Below are 12,464 nucleotides of genomic sequence, written 5' to 3' on the forward strand. Positions count from 1 at the left end.
ACCCCCATTTTTCAGTTTTTATTGAAATGTAAGCAGTTCAAGTCCACTGAATAACCTGAAATGATACAAAGGTAAGTGGTAAACTGCCAGAGGTATAGGTTAAAAAATAGTTTAGGTTACAAAAAACTGAAAACTTGGCAGTGTTACACGCAGCTCCTGTGCATAGAAGTGACACTGTATGTGCACATCTTTTGAAAGCTTATTCTCTTGGGCACCAGCGCGTTTCATTCTCAAACACATCCGATTTACAGTTTCCATGTCGCCCGACATCACTCGGAAACCGGGAGTTAAACGCACAGTCTGCTTATGTGGGGGGTCTCATTCAGATTACTTGGTTTTGAACGCATTTCTTTGCAAATAGGCTTGTATTGTTCAGAACAACCTAGCGATCAATCAAAAACATGGATGGTCTTGTTTTGATCAGTAGACTGTCTGGTTATTTTCTGAGATTTTGTATTCCTACTCAGACCAAGCTTCCCCCAACCCCCCCATTTCAGAATGTGAGGGGATATAAAAACCAACTTTTTCACATCAGAGAATGCTTCACATCATTAAAAAGCTGAGAGTCTCTGCTTTCATGGGATACCAAACACTTAGCAAACAACACAGTGAAGAGTACAGTGGGATTATAGAGAATCACATGGATTTTGGTGCCTTTTAAGGGGTTTGTCAGCTTAAGAGGTTAAATTTTGTTAAACAAAACGATTCCATGATTTCTTTTATCTCCTATTGTTTATTTGTTCCATGCTTTAATTTCAGAGTTCAGTGAGACATTTAAATTGCATACATTTCAATAAAAACTGAGGTGTTCTAAAACTTTTGCCCGTTAGTGTACCTCAAGAAGTGTTATATCTTGTGTTTTTTATATATTTATTGCGTTATCAAAAAGGTCCTCTGAATCTATAATTAAAAAATTACACTTTCACCATTCAGAAGAGAAGAGAAACCTCTTGTTAGCCATGATGTCATCGCATGTACAGAGACCTACACAGCACCTACTGGGTTTTAAAATACACACCCACTTACTGTGCTTGTTTACATAACATCAAACGGACGCAACAACTGAACTTGTGAGAGAGGAGGGGAATCGTGTGACCAGCTGAATCCCTTTCCTTTATTGTGGGTTAATCAGCGCAGACTCTCAAAACGATTTTACAATTTTAAGAGGCACTCTCCACCCCTAACCGAAAACATCCTCCAGAAGTGTTGAATATCTCTGCTTTCAGGAGTGGGAGATAGCTGATCGTGCCATTACTGACCTTTTTAAACCTTCTCCCTTTCTCACCTTAATGCATCTGACATTCTGATTTTGCCAAACAAATTAAAACTGATGTTGTTCGACCGAGCTGCACATGCCTTGGCTGCAATGGGGGAGATTAAAAAGTATTCATCTAACAGTTCATTTCCTCTCACGTTAGTTTATCCGATATTGCGCCGGCTTGATCATGATAATCCTGTCAAGACTTTACTTAATTTGTTTTACAGTGCCGAGTGAAACTAGGAGTGAATGTCTAGATCTCCTTTAGTTGACACATACCCAGCTTCCCGATCTTTCATACATTGAAAAGTCAAACGATTTTATAATTTTATTGAAAAATCATAGTCACCACCGCATACATTTGAAGATCATGAGAATTAATATTGCAGAGAGGTCAAGATCATAAACAAACATACTTTTCTCTGTCAGAATATAAATATTTGACTTCACGCTGGTCTCTGGATTATGCTTTTTAGAGATTTAATGGTGATAATCCAAAATATGACCTGGATAATATCTAAATATCCAATGGATTTATTGGAAGCTGAATTAAGAGGGGAAACCATAATCTTACACACTGACTTCCAGTGCCGTCTGCTATGCTCCTCTCATGACTAATTCAAATTGTTATTGCACCGCCTCCACATTTTACCGCAATTAATATTTCTGATTACAATTCTGTTTAATTTGTGAATTGAACACTTTGAAGGGTGATGATGTGGAGATCACGTGTACTGCTTGAATATACATTTTGCAGATTAGTGTTATTAATATCTCCTATTATCAATTGGTTCCAGTGCAGTGGGTGTTGATTGGTTGTCGTATCTAAGCTCCATATTATAATATTACATTTGTATTAGTTTTATTTGTGTGTGTGGGGGGGTATTTGTCAGGGTTTCTTATTTTAGTATTGTGCTTTATATAGTTCATTTTCAGACCTGGTTTGACGCTGGCTTCGTGTACAATAGTTCTTTGTCTCATACTTGAAATAATCCCAAATCTGATGGAAATATGACCTGTGATTGTGAAGTGATTTAGGTACATTGCATTCTTTTCCAGACCCGGTTGTTGCCAGTTTAGTGTGTTGAAAATGTTTATTAGTTACTTCCAAGAAATGTTTTTGTGTTGTGCTTTGGTTTTATACACCTTGGCAGCAAAAACATAATTTCGCGTAGATTGTGATTTTTGGTTATTACATTTCTAAATGGCTTACTCAGTACTGTATTCATTCATATATCCACATTTCCAATATTATGGGTTATTATAATAAAATCCTGTCCTATGAAGCAAAGGGCTTTTTTGGATAAATTTATTGTGAAATCCATAGAGTCCGTAATTTTTTTTTTTTTTTTTTTTTTTAAAGACTTACCTTTTAGCTAATCCATTAGTCACATATCTGACGAGAACAGGATCATGTGAAATATGATTTTTGTCATGAAGCTGGCTGACCAACTGATGAATGAGCTCAAGGCTGACCATTGTTTTTTATTCAGGAGGGAAAATCCTTAAATTCTGCCAAAAAACTAAACAAAAAGTGAGATGATCCCATTATAACTTTGGTAATGTTGGCAAGAAGCGTTAAAGCTTCAGAAAAAGAAAGGGTTGATTTTACAATTCTAAGTCCAGAAATAGCTACAGAATATGTATACAGCAGTGTGCGATTGGTAGCCATCTGACAGGGCTGCATGTGAACATTTTTTTATCAGAAAAGCTGGAATCAGGACATCATTTCTGTTCCTTCCCCTAAATTAAATTTAATTTGCAATGTCAGGGACACAATCTTGATTTTTCCACAGCCCAAAATGAAAGCTTGGTTTGGGGTCAAAACAAAGTATAACCGGTGAAAAATTAATATTCTTTTTTTCTCTCCCAACAAAAACACATTCCTTTTATCCATCTGTCGGTGCCCCACACAAAATGACAATATCAGAGATGAGTGCGTTTTTCAATTTTGTTGTCCTGTTTCAGAGGACAAAGTTCAAATGCTTTCTCATGGATATTCTTTTCTAAACTTCTGCCCAGAGCAAATTAAAAATCTCCTCTTTCGCCAACTATAATTGCGACACTTGATCGTGGATTTGGTTGACAGAATATTTTTGTGACAAAACTGCACATATTTCTGCCATTTCATTAATATGCATTTCCCCAAACTCTCATGCAACTTTTTATAGGCCTGCCATATCATTTTAAATATAATTGAGATTGTAGGGATTTCTCGATTTGCTGTTGGGGTCTTTTGTACTTCTAATATCAAGTGCTTCTTGATATTCCACAATTAAATTGAGTCTGCATTGAAGTGTGGTATAAAGTACCGAGCATAAATCCATTATATGTAGAAATGGCCTTCCTCTGGTTTCAAGCTGTAAGATGGCACACTTTTACCCTTCTCTGTACTTCCGACTCCCACCCTTTTCATTGCCATCGAAGTGTATTGTTGTCGTCCTTTGTTTCCCCTGAAAGTGACGCTCTTTCACCAGATTGACATTGACGAGTAGAGTCTTGAAGAAAACAAGTGTGTGTAAGACTTTGCCAGGCACATTCAAACTTCCTGTAAAAGGTGAATTTATTATAATATATATTTTAACTGTCCATGTTAAATTATTAATATTATTAATATTAATTAATATACTATTAATGTAAATGTTTTACATTTTTCAGCAAATAGAATAATTTACTGATTTGGAATTGACATAAACCATTCATAATGTCTTGTTTGATATGATTAGTAACGAATATATGTCTGCATGTTCATATAGAATAAATATGACCTCTTCCCATTTAATATCATCCATCCTGCACTCGACAATAACGCACAGATAGACCGAAGGTAGAAAATGAATGTCTCGCTGTGTGGGCGTGTGTATAAACACGCATACAAAGAAAGAAGCCATTTCATGATATTATCTTTGGCTATTTTAATACCAGATAATAGGCTCGCCAAGTGATATATTGATTGTGTTGTGAGACGGGGAAGGTAGAGAGTTATTTTCTTTACAGAACCATTAGTCATTAGTCACCTTGAGTGCGATCCCTGCGTGTTATTAAACATGTCATCCTCTCCGTCTGAGAGGCACAGTGCTCAGCGATGGTCCCGTTTCCTGAGAGGAAGTGTCGGGGGAGTCGGAAGAGAAGACGAACGACAGTCGGCTTGAGCCCACAAATCTGCCAGGCGCTTTGCATGCCAGCACTGGCTTGATTCTGGAAAGTATTTATGTAAGATCAAGGGTTACTCGAACTCTAGTCTCTGGTCTTTCCTTGCGTGGGGAAGTATGTGCAAGTGTTCATGGAAATGGTAAAGCTGGTCTGACACAGTCCTTGATAGCAAGCAAGGTGTTTTATGAAATGATCCGAAAAGAGGACAGTTTTCCGAGCTTGAATGTTGATGGCGCATTAAATGAGGAAGGGAATTTGTTCCTCTACGGTGTTAAAGCTTTACTTGTTTGTTTCTCAGATCTTTCCATTCCTCTATTATGTAACTGTGGCAAAAACATGTAAAAGTTACTTACAAAATCATTGATAAAATATTTGTACATACTGTAGATCTTCAAAATGAACTAGAATACCCCCCAACATTGTTTGATACACACACTCCTTTCTGTGAAGCTAGCAAAATTACTTACTACTTCGTTTTTTTTCTCCTCTCGATTCTAACACTGTGATCCCTGTTATTACAGTGTTCATTGTCTTAGCACAGAAAATGATTTATAACAGATCTCCTAAATTAAGTGCGCTTACTAATTTGAGTAGCGCAACGGTGGTCTTGCTTTATTGGATGTAGTGAGGAGTCGAATGTAGCCAGGGCTGTCACAGTTTCACGCCTTCGTTAATTAGGCACGGTACGTGGATGGAATTACTGAACACAGTCATAATTCTGCACATTCACACCCGTGTTCATAATGATTCACTTCAAATCTGGGAATATCCCCCTGGAACTGTTTTCATTTTCGAAAAGCATCCACGATGCAAGAACTAGACCACCATTATCGTCGGGAAGCAATGATCTTAATCAAATAAATCAAATTTCTGAAAGAAGCACCACATTTTTGCGGGAATTTCTTTGGTCTGTGAGACTGCGAGTCATTGGTTGAGTCCAGCCCGGGAGAAAATGTCGCCATGACAGGTCACATAGCCCAACAAAGTAACCACTAGATGTTGCTGTTTTTGATTTTGTTCTTTTCACGTCACTGTGCACTTTAAAACCTGAAAAAGACGTGACTGACACTGTCAAATCGGTTTCATATGAAGTTGCAGTTACAGCAATCTATCTGATTTTATCTTGCTTTGATCTATACAACACCTCAATGGGATTTTCTCTTTGCAGACACATGTCCATACATCATGTTCAGGTGTTTTTATAGAGCCGATTCATAGGTTATCGTCCGGTTAGCCCAGAACGAGGAGGATGTAGATGCAATGAGCGCTGCAAACACACAAAGAGGTGCGATGTGCCGAGATTCATCCATCATGCTTGGGTTGCGTTAGTGTTGAATGTGTCGCCTGTATGTTACAGGTATTTGTTCCCAACAGCTCTAAACAAATCCCACTCACACAGATGTAAAGTTTTTGTTTGATAATGTCATATTACAGATGCAATAGATTCAGATAAATTAGCGGAGGCAATCCTATGTAAAGCTCTACTGTGTCTTGGGTTGGCGAATAAATAAGGCAAATGGAAGCTGTTATGAAAGTGTAATCAACCTGAGCCATGCAGTGTTAATTTAAACAGAAATACATCAGTGAGAGATGCTTCCCTTGTTGAATGATGGCAGCCTGTTGTGCTTTGGTCTGTGGGATTGATTCCCTGGTCCACTGGTCCGTTCAATTACTTGTCTCATTCTCGTTTGCAAACCCTAATATCACCTGAGCTGGAGGTGTTTTCCTCCTCTGCTGACATTTCAATACAATGAGAACAACTTGAAACTGCGTGTTCATACCAGCGCTATTCCCTAAACCGTACGAGGGAAGACACGCGTGTGTTTCTAAGAGTGTTAGAGGTCTCAGAATGCCTCCATCTTTGTTCAGAGTCCCCATACGTGTCCGTGTGTGTGTGTGTGTGTGTGTGTGTGTGTCTGTGTGTGTGAGAGTTTGAGAAGCATTTTTGTGTGAGTTTGTGTGCCGCTGCGGTTTGGTTTTGAGTTGACTTGGGCAGTTCATGTTCGTTTGTCAACATTACAACATCGCCGGTCATATTTCATTTTGTTGGTTGCTACCACTATTCATTTACAGATGGGGGTTTAAAATAAATAAAGGCATTTGTGATTAAACAAATTAAACTATTACATGCCATTTGTCAAGGATTTAATTGCGACATCTGCTTGGTTTTATGAACCTCAACAGCATAAATAGTGGCTCTCCGATCAGTTCAAGGCCAATAGCAGATATTGCAAAACCAGCAGTGTTTGAAGGAAATAAAATATTTAGTATCTTCCCAAATATGTGTATAGAGTGGTTTCCAAAAGGACTTTTACCCTGTTGTTGATATACTGATTGCAGCCACTGTGGTTTGACGGATTCAGAAACCGTAAATAGGCTGTGGAAAACTCTTGAATTGAGAAATCCATATGTTTTTAGAAGCTGAAAGTTGCCGGATTGGCGTCGCCCACATAAACCCCACTGTGGGTTATTAAAGTCACTTCCATTTTTGGAGTCACACCAAGTATCTGGCAGTGTGAGAAGCCCTCTTTTTAACAACCATATTCTTGTGGTGTCGAGGGAGGGGAGAAAAAAAAGTCTGTATACAAATAAAATTAAATTAAGCAGCCTGGGCCATTTGAGCTGCAGTGTGCATTGATCAGATCAGGTGGTTTGAGTGACAAGGCTCTCCGAGGGAGGCTTCCGATCTCTCTTTATTTGCCAGATGTCTGGTACGTCGGTGGCTGCTTTTGCCTCCTGCCTCGTCAGAGTGGCATTGTAAAGTCATTTGTCCTTTACAGCCACATCCGCGGTGGTGCAGGCGAGGATATTTGCATAGTTAATGTATGCTTGGACATAAAGCCCCGGCAATATCGAGTCGAATGCTACGTGCCTCAGCCGAGAATCCCACAAGCAGGAAGACGAGACCTAAGCAGATTTCGTCAAGGTTTCTCAAGGATATATTTCAGCAGCATGAATGAAATAAAACCACAGGCTTCTCTGCTGTCACCCTGTGTGGAAGACCATAAACCCTCGGAGCCATAAATTGTGATTTGTTTGGGCTGGGGAGGGAACTTGCTGATTAAAGGCGTAAGGCAATGAGGGTGTCTGAGATTCATGATTTTACGCAATATACAGTACATGTAATAGTTTTTTTTCTTAAACCTCGCATTCAGCTCATATTCATCTCCCTTTTTATCATCATATGAAATATGTTAAGTTCAAATGGGCAGCCCATCCTAAAACGTGTTATAAATAAAACCACATCAATTAATCTCCTACAGTTCTAAAGCCAGCGAAGAGGCACTCCCACCCATGTGTGTTTTTAACTGAGCGATGCATCATTTGTCATTTTAATTAAATCACGGCCCAAAAAAATGAAACCAGTGCCTTTTTAAAATTTAAGTATTTGAGAAATAAACTTTCCCGGGCAGTTCTGCATCTCATGACAGAGGACAGCGCTAAATGTTTATGAATGGTGGGAAAATCGTTAATTTGGCAGCTTTGGGGAACACGAAGGATTTGTAGGTATGGGGGTACAGGAGTCAAAGGACACGTTCATGAATTAGCATATTGTAGTTTTAATTACTGGTGACAATTCTGGTTCTCGGTTGTTGTCACTGAAGTGCAGTTTAAGCAGTCAAGTACAACACATGTTCCTTAGGGGACCTTTGACCCGTCCGAGTTGATTTTATGGATTCAAATGGAAGTTATAACTAAAAAAAGATGAGGCACGCTTTCTTTCTTTTCCAAGGATTTGAAGACATGTACAGAGAATAAGTTATCTGTTGTGTGGAAATGTACATTCCAATTTAGAATGTAGAATGCACTTTGATTCTGGAGCGAAAACTAACAGATTAGCTCCAAACCCCTTTACAAATAAATTCAGAGCTTCAAAGCCGTGAAAAATAAACACTCGATGTTTATACAGGTATATACAGAAACGTTACAACATCTTTTATAAGCTGCCATCCGTCACAGTGTTGTTTTTACCTTCTTTCATTTAAAAATAATAGAGTGGATGAAGACGAATGCACAGAAAGGAATCTAATCATCACAATGCTCTGCATTCCTCAGCCGAAATGAATAGCGCTGACTGGAAGGTATCTATAAAAACACGTCGCCGGTGTAGCTATGGAAACGCTTCAGGCTAGACAATCTTAGCTGCAGACTAATGATACCGGATGATTATTTAAAACTCTGAGAGCACTGATGCAAAAATGTCTTCCCCTTCAGAAATGAAACACACAAAACTGTGTCCCAGTCTGTTTCTCTGTAGATATTGTTGTTGTGCTGTCGGTTGCCACATTGTCTGTTGCAGCCTGCCATTGTGTAATTGTTTAATTGTGTAAGCTGGGTTATATGTTAGAAGTGACTCTTGTTACGCAGTTAACGATTCGGGATTTACGTTCATTCTGACTTACTTGTCAGTATCTGTGAAGTGCAACAGCAGCATTCAAATTTTAATTGGACGCCACGTAAAATCTCTTGGCAGAAGAGGGTTTTCATGTTCCGAGGTATAATTATCACACGGACTTCTGACACGTTTAATGGTGAAATATTAGCATGAAATATGTATCGGGTGCATTTACAAAACCGACCGTAGCCACTTGACATGCATTGGTACTAATTAGCTTCTTTAAGGGCCGTAATCAGAACTTCTCGCCGGGAATGAATGGTCTCTGAATCGCAGAAGAAACTTTTAATTTTCTTCCAGTAGCTTTGGCTTGACGACTTGAAGCGTAGATGTTGAAGGTGATTTGTGTCTTCCACCTTTTCCAGAATATTCAAACCATTTATAGATGACTTTATGAACTTACATAAAATAAGTACAGGATGTGTTCAATTTCCCTTATATGACAGATAATCTTGGTATCTGCTTTGTTGCCTAAATGACTAAATTCTGGCCCCTTTCCCAGAATCTTTGGAATTATCAAAGCAACAAAAACACAACAGTTGTACGGTTTGACAAAAACAGACTCATTTACACTTCTCGCACATGATTCACTGTAGTCGCCCCAAAGCGACTCGTGCATGTCTCTCCGCATGCCGTCCGATCGACGATGGAGACTGTGAGAGAAACGCCGAGATCCCAATCACAGGCATCTGGCAAAGATTGGTAGGTGTGAGGGAACCGGTCTGCTGGAACTTCTGCCGTCGCGGAAGCCGAAGGGAGTAAATTGGATCTGATTAATCTGAGGCAAGGCTGTCAAACGCTTCAAGCGCCGCACCACGGCAAGGTCACCGAGGTGCGGCTCGGATAAGCCTCGAGGATAATGGCATAGAGAGGTGGGGGAGTTAACTGTGGCATCCACTGGGAATGCCAGTACTCAACTGCACTTCTTTGTAATCTCACATTCTATGCCAGTGCAACGTGGGAGATGATCAGGACTATGGCACCAGGACGAGAGATGTGATGCTTTTTCTCCAGTTTGACACAAGACCAAGATGACCGAATAGTTTAAATCTCTGTACAGCGCAGTAGTGGTCCCTCGATGCCGACTTATGTTATGGAGAGAGTTTTCGATGATGGAGGAAACGGTCCTTCTGAAGGATTACTGTGCATTGATGTATTTATACATAGCATTTATATAGTGTTAATATTCAATTATCTGGGCCTTGTGTCAGTTTAACACTGGCCTTTAAATTAGGAAGCGATTCCATAGTTTTTCATCAATATATGTATTGATATATGGACTGATCGGGTGGGCAGGTTGTGCTCATCAATTTTGCAGTATTAGAGCGTAGTTAATCTAATAACTGCTCGATCTATAGCACATCTAGCTCTTACCCAGACTATATACTATGCAAGTCACACGTGGTTCTTGTTGATGTCGATGTAATTTGGCTGCCACTTCATCCAAGAAAATGCAGATGTTTAAAACTACTCTTTCTATGCTTGGTTTTTGCTCCTTTCAGTTTAAACATTGAATCTCTGTTGTTTTTCATCATCATTCAACCCTTGAAAACGTGATTGTGTAGTCCTTTGTCTGATAATCTGATACGTTTATGGTTTGTGCTGTTAAAGAGTCACAGAAAAGTATTTTGTATGTTTTAGTCCACCGTGGCCTGATTGGTCTTGTGTGTAGTGGTGAGAGAGGGACTGAAAGCTGAAGAATCGAGATTAATTATAAAACCCTCAGAATAATTGGAAAGCTTAATATATTTTATAGCCTTTCCATATTCTAGTGAATTCTTAAACGAAGCTTGTTCTTTCCCTTTCCCTTTTCCTTTCACACTACGCTGAGAAATGCACCCATTTGTCTATGCTATGGTTGCTTGGATGTTAATTGTCACTATAGCAGGTAGGTAGATTGTTAAATGATGCCACGGTGAAGAACTAATCCCCCTCCATCTCACCCTACTCTCTCCATCTCTGTTTTTTCTTTGTCCTGTGATACAATGGATCCCCCTCCTGTCACACATGCTGCTCCACTGGGTCTGGTCATTAGCAAAGTGTTTCCCAAAGACAGCACAGCTAGGCTTCCCCGCCCTCCGGGATTGTCCTGGGGTCTCCAGGAATAGGAGACGTCCCCACCCCACTGCTGAGAGCAGAGCAGGATGATTCTGGTGCACGGGGATTTACCCTGTTGTCATCTACTTGCTGGTTTCACACACAGGTTTTGGGATCCATTTGGGATCCTAATTATGTTTGGAGCGCTATTCTGTTCGGCGGGCATTGTGAAGCGGCTTTCAACCTTTCCAGCCGTCCGTGCTTTGCAGCACTCGGAGGCTGTCAGCGCAGAATTGCTTCCTGGCTCCTCGCTGTGACAGAGTGGAGCTGAGAATAGGTGGCCAAGTGAACCCAATTAGAGCCAAGAAAAACAGGATCTTCTAATGAAGGACTGTGGGTGTACAGATAAATACATTACCCCGGACAGTCTGGAGGGGCTGCGTCTGTTGTGTGTACACATACGTAACCTACCGCAAAGTGCGACAGGGAAAGTCGACCGCAAAAGTGAAAAAACATGGTTCATTTTGTTTTTCTCCTTGGATATTTAGTTATTCTTTTTCATTCCAGTTCTCGAGCTGCTGTTTGCATATTCTTGGATCTTTGTTTACTTGTGTGACGGTAAATCATCTGAATGATTCAACTGTAAAGTGTCTGGTTTCACAATAATTGATCCAGTGATGTACAGCGATGTTGCTTAAGTAAACAGATGAAAGGTTCAAGCTCATGTTTTAGTGCGTTAATACTTCATACGTAAACTCACAGCCGTGTAGTTGGAAACTTTTGCTTTTTAAAATGCTGTCCCTCGTGGGTTCTCATTTACATGTATTTCAGTTCTGCTTCACAGCTGGGTTTGGCTTTCGTAGGGGAAACGCATGAAGTACAGTTGCGTCACAAAGAGGTTAACCTTTTGAAGTCTCCGGCAGTTATACTTTTGTTTGGACGAGTTCCTAAATTCGGTTTGTGTCACAGGAGGTTTCTGAAGCTTATTCTGAAGATTTAAGCCAGAACTGTGTTTTCTTTTAAGGCTAATGGATTTAAAAATCTGTTACGAATTAACTGGGAAATCTTTCAAAACATCCTTCCCAGTCTGAGTCTAAATTAATATCTTCTCCAAATCCAAGTTATATTGCAGTTTTTTTTGCTATACTTTAGATATTTTCTTCACTCCAAATATAAAAAAAAACACTTAATTTAGGGAAATTCTCAGATTTAATGCAATTTCATGACCCTATGTCCTTGTTAATTGACTTTCTCTCCTTTTTTCCAGTATGAATTCAAAGTTAAGAATATAAAGAAGAAGAAAGTGAACATCGTGGTGTCTGTAGATGGAGTCAAGGTGGTTTTGCGTAAGAAAAAAAAGGTGAGTCTCATCGAGGTGTGTGCGTGTTGTAATAAATATAAGTATTATTATTGTCCGTAATGGCAGCCAGAACGTTGCTATCAACCTCGGTGATTCAATTTCCCTCTAATGTTGGATTCCCGTCCTCGTGCTCGGCCCACACACGCTTGAAAGCAGTGCAGCAGGAGGTACATTGTCCTGGAGGGCCTTCGCATGTCCAGGGTGTGACCTCAGCTCTCACTGGCTTCATTCCCGATATCTGGTGGGGGAAATTCTACCAT

General features: G+C 39.8%; 1 protein-coding gene across 2 annotated transcripts in view; it reads left to right on the forward strand.

Moving 5' to 3' along the window:
• nos1apa (nitric oxide synthase 1 (neuronal) adaptor protein a) overlaps positions 1-12,464 on the forward strand; it is an 87,493-nt gene that overhangs the window by 24,661 nt on the left and 50,368 nt on the right. For both annotated transcript variants that reach the window (XM_066692561.1, XM_066692562.1), the window contains exon 3: positions 12,112-12,204. In XM_066692561.1, coding sequence (XP_066548658.1) covers positions 12,112-12,204 — 93 coding nt within the window. The remainder of the gene's footprint in view (positions 1-12,111; positions 12,205-12,464) is intronic.

Source organism: Amia ocellicauda, chromosome 19, assembly GCF_036373705.1.
Source record: "Amia ocellicauda isolate fAmiCal2 chromosome 19, fAmiCal2.hap1, whole genome shotgun sequence".
Lineage (NCBI taxonomy): Eukaryota > Metazoa > Chordata > Actinopteri > Amiiformes > Amiidae > Amia > Amia ocellicauda.